General features: G+C 57.6%; 1 protein-coding gene across 1 annotated transcript in view; it reads right to left on the bottom strand.

The window, feature by feature from the left end:
• The window catches only part of ATRNL1 (attractin like 1), a 313,371-nt gene that overhangs the window by 193,551 nt on the left and 105,327 nt on the right, over positions 1–14,493 (bottom strand). The window contains exons 14-16 of the mRNA XM_072130772.1: positions 13,707–13,839; positions 13,455–13,636; positions 2,685–2,898 (exon numbers count right to left, since the gene is read on the bottom strand). Coding sequence (XP_071986873.1) covers positions 2,685–2,898; positions 13,455–13,636; positions 13,707–13,839 — 529 coding nt within the window. The remainder of the gene's footprint in view (positions 1–2,684; positions 2,899–13,454; positions 13,637–13,706; positions 13,840–14,493) is intronic.

Below are 14,493 nucleotides of genomic sequence, written 5' to 3'. Positions count from 1 at the left end.
GAGCCGCAACGTGTACAGGGGAGACCGCACCAATATGGGGGAGCCGCAACGATATAAGGTGGAGCCGCAACGTGTACAGGGGAGCCAGCACCAATATGGGGGAGCCGCAACGTGTACAGGGGAGCCAGCACCAATATAGGGGAGCCGCAACGTGTACAGGGGAGCCCGCACCGATATGGGGGAGCCGCAACGTGTACAGGGGAGCCCGCAGTAATATGGGGGAGCCGCAACGTGTACAGGGGAGCCAGCACCAATATGGGGGAGCCGCAACGTGTACAGGGGAGCCCGCACTAATATGGGGGAGCCGCAACATGTACAGGGGAGCCCGCACTAATATGGGGGAGCAGCAACGTGTACAGGGGAGCCCGCACCAATATGGGGGAGCCGCAACGTGTACAGGGGAGACCGCACCAATATAAGGGGGAGCCGCAACGTGTACAGGGGAGCCCGCACCGATATGGGGGAGCCGCAACGTGTACAGGGGAGCCCGCACTAATATGGGGGAGCCGCAACGTGTACAGGGGAGCCAGCACCAATATGGGGGAGCCGCAACGTGTACAGGGGAGCCCGCACCAATATGGGGGAGCTGCAACGTGTACAGGGGAGACCGCACTGATATGGGGGAGCCGCAACGTGTACAGGGGAGCCCGCACTAATATGGGGGAGCCGCAACATGTACAGGGGAGCCCACACTAATATGGGGGAGCCGCAACGTGTACAGGGGAGACCGCACCAATATGGGGGAGCCGCAACGATATAAGGGGGAGCTGCAACGTGTACAGGGGAGCCCGCACCAATATGGGGGAGCCGCAACGTGTACAGGGGAGCCCGCACTAGTATGGGGGAGCCGCAACATGTACAGGGGAGCCCGCACTAATATGGGGGAGCCGCAACGTGTACAGGGGAGCCCGCACCAATATGGGGGAGCTGCAACGTGTACAGGGGAGACCGCACTGATATGGGGGAGCCGCAACGTGTACAGGGGAGACCGCACCGATATATGGGGGAGCCGCAACGTGTACAGGGGAGCCCACACCAATATGGGGGAGCCGCAACGTGTACAGGGGAGCCCGCACCAATATGGGGGAGCTGCAACGTGTACAGGGGAGACCGCACTGATATGGGGGAGCCGCAACGTGTACAGGGGAGACCGCACCGATATATGGGGGAGCCGCAACGTGTACAGGGGAGCCCACACCAATATGGGGGAGCCGCAACGTGTACAGGGGAGACCGCACCGATATGGGGGAGCCGCAACGTGTACAGGGGAGCCCGCACTAATATGGGGGAGCCGCAACGTGTACAGGGGAGCCCGCACTAATATGGGGGAGCCGCAACATGTACAGGGGAGCCCACACTAATATGGGGGAGCCGCAACGTGTACAGGGGAGACCGCACCAATATGGGGGAGCCGCAACGATATAAGGTGGAGCCGCAACGTGTACAGGGGAGCCCGCACCAATATGGGGGAGCCGCAACGTGTACAGGGGAGCCCGCACTAATATGGGGGAGCCGCAACATGTACAGGGGAGCCCGCACTAATATGGGGGAGCCGCAACGTGTACAGGGGAGCCCGCACCAATATGGGGGAGCTGCAACGTGTACAGGGGAGCCCGCACCAATATGGGGGAGCTGCAACGTGTACAGGGGAGACCGCACTGATATGGGGGAGCCGCAACGTGTACAGGGGAGACCGCACCGATATATGGGGGAGCCGCAACGTGTACAGGGGAGCCCACACCAATATGGGGGAGCCGCAACGTGTACAGGGGAGACCGCACTAATATGGGGGAGCCGCAACGTGTACAGGGGAGACCGCACTAATATGGGGGAGCCGCAACATGTACAGGGGAGCCCGCACCAATATGGGGGAGCCGCAACGTGTACAGGGGGGACCGGACCAATATGGGGGAGCCGCAACGTGTACAGGGGAGACCGCACCGATATAAGGGGGAGCCGCAACGTGTACAGGGGAGCCCGCACCAATATGGGGGAGCCGCAACGCGTACAGGGGAGACCGCACTGATATGGGGGAGCCGCAACTTGTACAGGGGAGCCCGCACCGATATATGGGGGAGCCGCAACGTGTACAGGGGAGCCCACACCAATATGGGGGAGCCACAACATGTGCAGGGGAGCCCGCACCAATATAAGGGAGCCGAAATGTGTACAGGGGAGACCGCACCGATATGGGGGAGCCGCAACGTGTACAGGGGAGACCGCACTGATATGGGGGAGCCGCAACGTGTACAGGGGAGCCCGCACCAATATAAGGGAGCCGAAATGTGTACAGGGGAGACCGCACCGATATGGGGGAGCCGCAACGTGTACAGGGGAGACCGCACTGATATGGGGGAGCCGCAACCTATACAGGGGAGCCCGCACCAATAAGGTGGAGCCGCAACGTGTACAGGGCTCCAGGGAGAACAGAAAAGTGTACAGCGGAGCCCACACCGAAATGGGGAGATAAAACATGTACAGAGGTGCCGCAACGGGTACAGGGGAGCCCGCACCAATATGGGGGAACAACAAAGTGTTCAGGGGAGCCCGCACCAATATGGGGAGACGAAATGTGTACAGAGGTGCCCGCAACGATATGGGGGAGCCGCAACGTGTACAGGGGAGCCTACCTACCTACAGGCCCCTCAGCGCTACCTACCTACAGGCCTCTCAGCGCTACCTACCTACAGGCTTCTCGCACACCAGGCCGTCCGTCATGGCGGTACAGGGGTTGGCCTTCAGTCCCGCCACCTCTGCCCGCTCCAGGTAGGCGCAGAACCCGGAGTCACTGGGCTCCTCGGGAAGCCACTGCAGGGTGGTGTTAGTGAATGGACACTCGTCCTCCCAGCCCCAGTACGACACATTGATCTTCCGTAATCCGACCCACGGGGAGAGTTTCTGTAGAGAAGAGCGGGAAAAAAAGACGTAAGTGACATCATCACTACAAGAGGTAACATCATCAGCGCTCTCCAGACAGCAGGGATATTATAAAGGAGGAGGTGACAGATATCAGTGATATTATACAGGAGGACATGACAGATAGCAGTGATATTACACAGGAGGAGGTGACAGATATCAGTGATATTATACAGGTGGACATGACAGATAGCAGTGATATTACACAGGAGGAGGTGACAGATATCAGTGATATTATACACGAGGACATGACAGACAGCAGTGATATTACAAAGGGAGGAGGTGACAGATATCAGTGATATTATACAGGAGGACATGACAGACAGCAGTGATATTACACAGGAGGAGGTGACAGATATCAGTGATATTATACAGGAGGAGGTGACAGATATCAGTGATATTATACAGGAGGACATGACAGACAGCAGTGATATTACACAGGAGGAGGTGACAGATATCAGTGATATTATACAGGAGGAGGTGACAGATATCAGTGATATTACACAGGAGGAGGTGACAAATAGCAGTGATATTATACAGGAGATGACAGATAGCAGTGATATTATACAGGGGGAGGTGACAGATAGCAGTGATATTACACAGGAGGAGGTGACAAATAGCAGTGATATTATACAGGAGATGACAGATAGCAGTGATATTATACAGGAGGAGGTGACAGATAGTGGTGATATTAGATAGGAGGTTACAGAGAGCAGTGATATTATACAGGAGGTGGTGACAGATAGCAGTGATATAACACAGATGGAGGTGACAGATAGCAGTGATATTATACAGGAGGTGACAGATAGCACTGATATTATATAGGAGTACATGACAGATAGCAGTGATATTACACAGATGGAGGTGACAGGTAGCAGTGAAATTATACAGGACATGACAGATAGCAGTGATAATATACAGGAGGAGGGGACAGATAGCAGTGATATTATACAGGAGGAGGTGACAGATAGCAGTGATATTATGCAGGACATGACAGCTAGCAGTGATATTATGCAGGAGGAGGTGACAGATAGCAGTGATATTATACAGGAGGAGGTGACAGATAGCAGTGATATTATACAGGAGGAGGTGACAGCAGTGATATTATACAGGAGGTGACAGATAGCAGTGATATTATACAGGAGGTGACAGATAGCAGTGATATTATACAGGAGGAGGTGACAGCAGTGATATTATACAGGAGGTGACAGATAGCAGTGATATTATACAGGAGGTGACAGATAGCAGTGATATTACACAGGAGGTGACAGAGAGCAGCGACATTATGCAGGATACTGGTGGTATTATTATATATTGTACCGCTCTATACGTCTCTGTGTATTTCGATACAGATAATCAGTTGCTTTATATGTAAATTCCACTTCCTGCTGTGAATGATTTTATCTGGAGAATATTCCGTTGTGCCATGATTCGGCGGCGCGGCCTGACGTCTCTTTTGGCGTGAGTGGCGGTATTAGTTTCCCGCCGTGCGTCTCCTCATTAGACTCCGTGTATTATTAATGTCATCATTTTTATTTCTAAATTCTTAATAAACTTTAAATTCTGTTTTCTTCTCTAAAGTCGAGAGACGGGTGGTGGTGGCGAACAGAGCGAGACAAGGCGCACGGCGGGAACCACAGACACAAAGAGATGAGATACGGGATGAAAGATCCACTGCTTCTTAAAGGGGCGGCGTCCCCCATTACACTGCAGGATGATGTGAGGTTATGGAGACCCCCAGCTTTCCCAGCAGGACACACTGCAGACAATTTATAGGAACATGGCGGCTCCTGTCTGCTCTCAGGGCGGATAGCCAACATCCAGACGGCCGGAGCAGCCAGTGATTTCCGGAATGTTCCAGCGGACAGCCTGCGGTCACAGCGTGTGGCCCCCGGTAATGACCGACATTTACTGCGGCTGTAAAACGCCTGTTACGACCTTCTCTGCTGATCATCTCCTGACGACCTCAAATCATTTTTTCTACACAACATCAGCGGCCAATGCAAAGACGACAGATAAAAGCCCCAAATTACTGAGGGGGTGGACGGAGGGCATGGCTGGATATTTAGGGTCAAGACTTTTACATCAATAATGTAGCCCCCACTATACTGAGACTGCAGTAGCTCCTGCCCCCATGTAGGAAAGACCCCCATGATGGGAAAAAGGGCTGACCAACATAAGGGAGACCGACCCAAGATTACACTAGTAGTGCTGACTGACCAAGACACAAGTGGTGACGGACAGAGGGGTCCAGAAGAAGAGGAGGGGATGGTCAGAGGGGTCCGGAGGAAGAGTAGGAGATGGACAGAGGGGTTCGGAGGAAGAGAAGCACAGAGGGGTCCGGAGGATGGGATGTACAGAGGGGTCGGGAGGAAGAGATGGACAGAGGGGTCTGGAGGAAGAGGAGGAGATGGACAGAGGGGTCCGTAGGAAGAGACGCACAGAGGGGTCCGGAGGATGGGATGTACAGAGGGGTCGGGAGGAAGAGATGGACAGAGGGGTCCGGAGGAAGAGGAGAAGAAGACGGACAGAAGGGTCCAGAGGAGGAGATGGACAGAGGGGTCCGGAGGAAGAGAAGGAGATGGACAGAGGGGTCCGGAGGAAGAGGAGGAGATGGACAGAGGGGTCTGTAGGAAGAGACGCACAGAGGGGTCCGGAGGAGGAGATGGAGATGGACAGAGGGGTCCGTAAGAAGAGACGCACAGAGGGGTCCGGAGGATGGGATGTACAGAGGGGTCGGGAGGAAGAGATGGACAGAGGGGTCTGGAGGAAGAGGAGGCGATGGACAGAGGGGTCCGTAGGAAGAGACGCACAGAGGAGGAAGGAGGAAGAGATGGACAGAGGGGTCCGGAGGAAGAGGAGAAGAAGACGGACAGAAGGGTCCAGAGGAGGAGATGGACAGAGGGGTCCGGAGGAAGAGAAGGAGATGGACAGAGGGGTCCGGAGGAAGAAAAGGAGATGGACAGAGGGGTCCGGAGGAAGAGACGCACAGAGGGGTCCGGAGGATGGGATGTACAGAGGGGTCGGGAGGAAGAGATGGACAGAGGGGTCTGGAGGAAGAGGAGGAGATGGACAGAGGGGTCCGTAGGAAAAGACACACAGAGGGGTCCGGAGGAGGATATGGACAGAGGGGTCCAGGGGAAGAGATGGACAAAGGGGTCCGGAGGAAGAGGAGGAGATGGACAGAGGGGTCCGGAGGAAGAGGAGGAGATGGACAGAGGGGTCCGGAGGAAGAAGAGGAGATGGACAGAGGGGTCCGGAGGAAGAAGAGGAGATGGACAGAGGGGTCCGGAGGAAGAGGAGGAGATGGACAGAGGGGTCTGGAGGAAGAGGAGGAGACGGACAGAGGGGTCCGTAGGAAGGAACGCACAGAGGGATCCGGAGGAAGAAGAGGAGACAAATAGAGGGGTCTGGAGGAGGAGGAGTAGATGAACAGAGTGGTCCGGAGGAAGGAGGAGCAGATGGACAGAGGGGTCCGGAGGAAGAGGAGGAGATGGACAGAGGGGTCCGGAGGAAGAGGAGGAGATGGACAGAGGGGTCCGGAGGAGGAGGAGGAGATGGACAGAGGGGTCAGTGGGAAGAGACGCACAGAGGGGTCTGGAGGAAGAGGAGGCGATGGACAGAGGGGTCCGGAGGAAGAGGAGAAGACGAACAGAAGGGTCCGGAGGAGGAGATGGACAGAGGGGTCCGGAGGAAGAGGAGGAGATGGACAGAGGGGTCCGGAGGAAGAGGAGGAGATGGACAGAGGGGTCCGGAGGAAGAGATGCACAGAGAGGTCCAGAGGAGGAGATGGACAGAGGGGTCCGTAGGAAGAGACACACATAGAGGGGTCCGGAGGAAGAGGAGGAGATGGACAGAGGGGTCCGGAGGAAGAGGAGGAGATGGACAGAGGGGTCCGGAGGAAGAGGAGGAGATGGACAGAGGGGTCCAGAGGAGGAGATGGACAGAGGGGTCCGTAGGAAGAGACACACATAGAGGGGTCCGGAGGAGGAGATGGAGATGGACAGAGGGGTCCGTAGGAAGAGACGCACAGAGGGGTCCGGAGGATGGGATGTACAGAGGGGTCCGGAGGAAGAGATGGACAGAGGGGTCCGGAGAAAGAGGAGGAGATGGACAGAGGGGTCTGGAGGAAGAGGAGGATATGGACAGAGGGGTCCGTAGGAAAAGACACACAGAGGGGTCCGGAGGAGGAGATGGACAGAGGGGTCCAGAGGAAGAGATGGACAGAGGGGTCCGGAGGAAGAGGAGGAGATGGACAGAGGGGTCCGGAGGTAGAGGAGGAGATGGACAAAGGGGTCTGGAGGAAGAGACGCACAGAGGGGTCTGGAGGAAGAGGAGGAGACAGACAGAAGGGTCCGTAGGAAGAGGAGGAGATGGACAGAGGGGTCCGGAGGCAGAGGAGGATATGGACAGAGGGGTCCAGAGGCAGAGGAGGAGATGGACAGAGGGGTCCGGAGGAAGAGGAGGAGATGGACAGAGGGGTCCGGAGGAAGAGGAGGAGATGGACAGAGGGGTCCGGAGGAAGAGGTGCACAGAGGGGTTCGGAGGAAGAGACGCACAGAGGGGTCTGGAGGAAGAGGTGGAGACAGACAGAGGGGTCCGGAAGAAGAGGAGGAGATGGACAGAGGGGTCCGTAGGAAGAGGAGGAGATGGACAGAGGGGTCCGGAGGAAGAGGTGCACAGAGGGGTTCGGAGGAGGGGATGGACAGAGGGGTCAGTGGGAAGAGACGCACAGAGGGGTCCGGAGGAAGAGGAGGAGATGGACAGAGGGGTCTGGAGGAAGAGGAGGTGATGGACAGAGGGGTCCGTAGGAAGAGGAGGAGATGGACAGAGGGGTCCGGAGGAAGAGGTGCACAGAGGGGTTCGGAGGAGGGGATGGACAGAGGGGTCAGTGGGAAGAGACGCACAGAGGGGTCCGGAGGAAGAGGAGGAGATGGACAGAGGGGTCTGGAGGAAGAGGAGGTGATGGACAGAGGGGTCCGGAGGAAGAGGAGGAGATGGACAGAGGGGTCCGGAGAAGGAGACGCACAGAGGGGTCTGGAGGAAGAGGAGGAGACGGACAGAGGGGTCCGGAGGAGGGGATGGATAGAGGGGTTCGAAGGAAGAGGAGGAGACAAGTAGAGGGGTCTGGAGGAGGAGGAGTAGATGGACAGAGTGGTCCAGAGGAAGGAGGAGCAGATGGACAGAGGGGTCCGGAGGGGGGATGGACAGAGGGGTCCGGAGGAAGAGGAGGAGATGGACAGAGGGGTCCGGAGGAAGAGGAGGAGATGGACAGAGGGGTCCGGAGGAAGAGGAGGAGATGGACAGAGGGGTCCGGAGAGAGGGGAGGAGATGGACAGAGGGGTCCAGAGGAGGAGAAGTAGATGGGCAGAGGTCCAGAGGAAGGAGGAGATGGACAGAGGGGTCCGGAGGAAGTGGAGGAGATGGACAGAGGGGTCAGGAGGAAGAGGAGGAGATGGACAGAGGGGTCCAGAGGAGGAGAAGTAGATGGGCAGAGGTCCAGAGGAAGGAGGAGATGGACAGAGGGGTCCGGAGGAAGAGGTGCACAGAGGGGTTCGGAGGAAGAGACGCACAGAGGGGTCTGGAGGAAGAGGTGGAGACAGACAGAGGGGTCCGGAAGAAGAGGAGGAGATGGACAGAGGGGTCCGGAGGAAGAGGAGGAGATGGACAGAGGGGTCCGGAGGAAGAGGTGCACACAGGGGTTCGGAGGAGGGGATGGACAGAGGGGTCAGTGGGAAGAGACGCACAGAGGGGTCCGGAGGAAGAGGAGGAGATGGACAGAGGGGTCTGGAGGAAGAGGAGGTGATGGACAGAGGGGTCCGTAGGAAGAGGAGGAGATGGACAGGGGGGTCCGGAGGAAGAGGTGCACAGAGGGGTTCGGAGGAGGGGATGGACAGAGGGGGCAGTGGGAAGAGACGCACAGAGGGGTCCGGAGGAAGAGGAGGAGATGGACAGAGGGGTCTGGAGGAAGAGGAGGTGATGGACAGAGGGGTCCGGAGGAAGAGGAGGAGATGGACAGAGGGGTCCGGAGAAGGAGACGCACAGAGGGGTCTGGAGGAAGAGGAGGAGACGGACAGAGGGGTCCGGAGGAGGGGATGGATAGAGGGGTTCGAAGGAAGAGGAGGAGACAAGTAGAGGGGTCTGGAGGAGGAGTAGATGGACAGAGTGGTCCAGAGGAAGAGGAGCAGATGGACAGAGGGGTCCGGAGGGGGGATGGACAGAGGGGTCCGGAGGAAGAGGAGGAGATGGACAGAGGGGTCCGGAGGAAGAGGAGGAGATGGACAGAGGGGTCCGGAGGAAGAGAAGGAGATGGACAGAGGGGTCCGGAGAGAGGGGAGGAGATGGACAGAGGGGTCCAGAGGAGGAGAAGTAGATGGGCAGAGGTCCAGAGGAAGGAGGAGATGGACAGAGGGGTCCGGAGGAAGTGGAGGAGATGGACAGAGGGGTCGGGAGGAAGAGGAGGAGATGGACAGAGGGGTCGGGAGGAAGAGGAGGAGATGGACAGAGGGGTCCAGAGGAGGAGAAGTAGATGGGCAGAGGTCCAGAGGAAGGAGGAGATGGACAGAGGGGTCCGGAGGAAGTGGAGGAGATGGACAGAGGGGTCCGGAGGAAGAGGAGGAGATGGACAGAGGGGTCGGGAGGAAGTGGAGGAGATGGACAGAGGGGTCGGGAGGAAGAGGAGGAGATGGACAGAGGGGTCCAGAGGAAGTGGAGGAGACAGACAGAGGGGTCCGGAGGAAGAGGAGGAAATGGACAGAGGGGTCTGGAGGAAGAGGAGGAGACGGACAGAGGGGTCCGTAGGAAGGAACGCACAGAGGGATCCGGAGGAAGAAGAGGAGACAAATAGAGGGGTCTGGAGGAGGAGGAGTAGATGAACAGAGTGGTCCGGAGGAAGGAGGAGCAGATGGACAGAGGGGTCCGGAGGAAGAGGAGGAGATGGACAGAGGGGTCCGGAGGAAGAGGAGGAGATGGACAGAGGGGTCCGGAGGAGGAGGAGGAGATGGACAGAGGGGTCAGTGGGAAGAGACGCACAGAGGGGTCTGGAGGAAGAGGAGGCGATGGACAGAGGGGTCCGGAGGAAGAGGAGAAGACGAACAGAAGGGTCCGGAGGAGGAGATGGACAGAGGGGTCCGGAGGAAGAGGAGGAGATGGACAGAGGGGTCCGGAGGAAGAGGAGGAGATGGACAGAGGGGTCCGGAGGAAGAGATGCACAGAGAGGTCCAGAGGAGGAGATGGACAGAGGGGTCCGTAGGAAGAGACACACATAGAGGGGTCCGGAGGAAGAGGAGGAGATGGACAGAGGGGTCCGGAGGAAGAGGAGGAGATGGACAGAGGGGTCCGGAGGAAGAGGAGGAGATGGACAGAGGGGTCCAGAGGAGGAGATGGACAGAGGGGTCCGTAGGAAGAGACACACATAGAGGGGTCCGGAGGAGGAGATGGAGATGGACAGAGGGGTCCGTAGGAAGAGACGCACAGAGGGGTCCGGAGGATGGGATGTACAGAGGGGTCCGGAGGAAGAGATGGACAGAGGGGTCCGGAGAAAGAGGAGGAGATGGACAGAGGGGTCTGGAGGAAGAGGAGGATATGGACAGAGGGGTCCGTAGGAAAAGACACACAGAGGGGTCCGGAGGAGGAGATGGACAGAGGGGTCCAGAGGAAGAGATGGACAGAGGGGTCCGGAGGAAGAGGAGGAGATGGACAGAGGGGTCCGGAGGTAGAGGAGGAGATGGACAAAGGGGTCTGGAGGAAGAGACGCACAGAGGGGTCTGGAGGAAGAGGAGGAGACAGACAGAAGGGTCCGTAGGAAGAGGAGGAGATGGACAGAGGGGTCCGGAGGCAGAGGAGGATATGGACAGAGGGGTCCAGAGGCAGAGGAGGAGATGGACAGAGGGGTCCGGAGGAAGAGGAGGAGATGGACAGAGGGGTCCGGAGGAAGAGGAGGAGATGGACAGAGGGGTCCGGAGGAAGAGGTGCACAGAGGGGTTCGGAGGAAGAGACGCACAGAGGGGTCTGGAGGAAGAGGTGGAGACAGACAGAGGGGTCCGGAAGAAGAGGAGGAGATGGACAGAGGGGTCCGTAGGAAGAGGAGGAGATGGACAGAGGGGTCCGGAGGAAGAGGTGCACAGAGGGGTTCGGAGGAGGGGATGGACAGAGGGGTCAGTGGGAAGAGACGCACAGAGGGGTCCGGAGGAAGAGGAGGAGATGGACAGAGGGGTCTGGAGGAAGAGGAGGTGATGGACAGAGGGGTCCGTAGGAAGAGGAGGAGATGGACAGAGGGGTCCGGAGGAAGAGGTGCACAGAGGGGTTCGGAGGAGGGGATGGACAGAGGGGTCAGTGGGAAGAGACGCACAGAGGGGTCCGGAGGAAGAGGAGGAGATGGACAGAGGGGTCTGGAGGAAGAGGAGGTGATGGACAGAGGGGTCCGGAGGAAGAGGAGGAGATGGACAGAGGGGTCCGGAGAAGGAGACGCACAGAGGGGTCTGGAGGAAGAGGAGGAGACGGACAGAGGGGTCCGGAGGAGGGGATGGATAGAGGGGTTCGAAGGAAGAGGAGGAGACAAGTAGAGGGGTCTGGAGGAGGAGGAGTAGATGGACAGAGTGGTCCAGAGGAAGGAGGAGCAGATGGACAGAGGGGTCCGGAGGGGGGATGGACAGAGGGGTCCGGAGGAAGAGGAGGAGATGGACAGAGGGGTCCGGAGGAAGAGGAGGAGATGGACAGAGGGGTCCGGAGGAAGAGGAGGAGATGGACAGAGGGGTCCGGAGAGAGGGGAGGAGATGGACAGAGGGGTCCAGAGGAGGAGAAGTAGATGGGCAGAGGTCCAGAGGAAGGAGGAGATGGACAGAGGGGTCCGGAGGAAGTGGAGGAGATGGACAGAGGGGTCAGGAGGAAGAGGAGGAGATGGACAGAGGGGTCCAGAGGAGGAGAAGTAGATGGGCAGAGGTCCAGAGGAAGGAGGAGATGGACAGAGGGGTCCGGAGGAAGAGGTGCACAGAGGGGTTCGGAGGAAGAGACGCACAGAGGGGTCTGGAGGAAGAGGTGGAGACAGACAGAGGGGTCCGGAAGAAGAGGAGGAGATGGACAGAGGGGTCCGGAGGAAGAGGAGGAGATGGACAGAGGGGTCCGGAGGAAGAGGTGCACACAGGGGTTCGGAGGAGGGGATGGACAGAGGGGTCAGTGGGAAGAGACGCACAGAGGGGTCCGGAGGAAGAGGAGGAGATGGACAGAGGGGTCTGGAGGAAGAGGAGGTGATGGACAGAGGGGTCCGTAGGAAGAGGAGGAGATGGACAGGGGGGTCCGGAGGAAGAGGTGCACAGAGGGGTTCGGAGGAGGGGATGGACAGAGGGGGCAGTGGGAAGAGACGCACAGAGGGGTCCGGAGGAAGAGGAGGAGATGGACAGAGGGGTCTGGAGGAAGAGGAGGTGATGGACAGAGGGGTCCGGAGGAAGAGGAGGAGATGGACAGAGGGGTCCGGAGAAGGAGACGCACAGAGGGGTCTGGAGGAAGAGGAGGAGACGGACAGAGGGGTCCGGAGGAGGGGATGGATAGAGGGGTTCGAAGGAAGAGGAGGAGACAAGTAGAGGGGTCTGGAGGAGGAGTAGATGGACAGAGTGGTCCAGAGGAAGAGGAGCAGATGGACAGAGGGGTCCGGAGGGGGGATGGACAGAGGGGTCCGGAGGAAGAGGAGGAGATGGACAGAGGGGTCCGGAGGAAGAGGAGGAGATGGACAGAGGGGTCCGGAGGAAGAGAAGGAGATGGACAGAGGGGTCCGGAGAGAGGGGAGGAGATGGACAGAGGGGTCCAGAGGAGGAGAAGTAGATGGGCAGAGGTCCAGAGGAAGGAGGAGATGGACAGAGGGGTCCGGAGGAAGTGGAGGAGATGGACAGAGGGGTCGGGAGGAAGAGGAGGAGATGGACAGAGGGGTCGGGAGGAAGAGGAGGAGATGGACAGAGGGGTCCAGAGGAGGAGAAGTAGATGGGCAGAGGTCCAGAGGAAGGAGGAGATGGACAGAGGGGTCCGGAGGAAGTGGAGGAGATGGACAGAGGGGTCCGGAGGAAGAGGAGGAGATGGACAGAGGGGTCGGGAGGAAGTGGAGGAGATGGACAGAGGGGTCGGGAGGAAGAGGAGGAGATGGACAGAGGGGTCCAGAGGAAGTGGAGGAGACAGACAGAGGGGTCCGGAGGAAGAGGAGGAAATGGACAGAGGGGTCCGGAGGAAGAGGAGGAGAAGGACAGAGGGGTCCGGAGGAAGAGGAGGAGAAGGACAGAGGGGCCTGGAGGAGGAGAAGGACAGAAGGGCCTGGAGGAGGAGGACAGAGGGGTCGAGATTATGAGGAGATGGACAGAGGGGTCTGTAGGAAGAGGAGGAGATGGACAGAGGGGTCCGGAGGAGGAGGAGGAGATGGACAGAGGGGTCTGAAGGAGGACGAGGAGACGCAGAGAGAGTCTGGAGGCCGAGGGGATGGACAAAGGAGTCCGGAGGAGGAGACGGATAGAGGGGTCCAGAGGAAGTGGAGATGGCAGTGGTTGAGGGTCTCTCACCTGTCCGGTATACTTCTGCATCTCATCCAGCACAAAGTCCACCTCCTTGGGGGAGGTGAGGGAGGCGAGGCTGCCGCTCAGGTTGTGGCAGTAGACCCTGGCGTTGTCGTAGCTGTCCCGACTGGAATTGATGCGCAGACAGGAGTCCCCAACGTGGCTCCATCCCTCTCCGCAGAGATGAGCTGTGACAAGAGAACAGAGTCAGTGCCCCCTCGCTCAGAGTATGAGGAGTGACGTAGAGTGGGCACTCACCGGGCAGGGCCTGGCACTCCTGCTGCCGCTGGTCCCACTGGCAGTTGAGCTTCAGGGAGCAGCTCTTGCAGCTCGTCAGCTTATTACAGATCTGCTCGTTGCGCACATAACACTTCACGTAACTCTTCACTGACTGGAAAACAGAAGAGAAGCCGGAAATATACTGAGAATGTACCGCCAAGCACTTATATATCGCATAGCTCTAATGTACCATCCAATATATACCGCCAAGCACTTATATACCGCCAAGCACTAATATACCGCCAAGCACTTATATACCGCCAAGCACTTATATACCGCCAAGCACTTATATACCGCCAAGCACTAATATACCACCCAATATATACTGCCAAGCACTAATATACCGCCAAGCACTAATATACCACCCAATATATACTGCCAAGCACTTATATACCGCCAAGCACTTATATACCACCCAATATATACCGCCAAGCACTAATATACCGCCAAGCACTAATATACCACCCAATATATACTGCCAAGCACTTATATACCGCCAAGCACTTATATATCGCATAGCTCTAATGTACCATCCAATATATACCGCCAAGCACTTATATACCGCCAAGCACTTATATACCACATAGCACTAATATATCGCATAGCTCTAATGTACCATCCAATATATACCGCCAAGCACTTATATACCGCCAAGCACTAATATACCGCCAAGCACTTATATATCGCATAGCTCTAATGTACCATCCAATATATACCGCCAAGCACTTATATACCACATAGCACTAATATATCGCATAGCTCTAAT

Source organism: Engystomops pustulosus, chromosome 11, assembly GCF_040894005.1.
Source record: "Engystomops pustulosus chromosome 11, aEngPut4.maternal, whole genome shotgun sequence".
Lineage (NCBI taxonomy): Eukaryota > Metazoa > Chordata > Amphibia > Anura > Leptodactylidae > Engystomops > Engystomops pustulosus.
The sequence above is the reverse complement of the archived record's forward strand: the minus strand, read 5'-3'. Positions and strand labels throughout refer to the sequence as shown.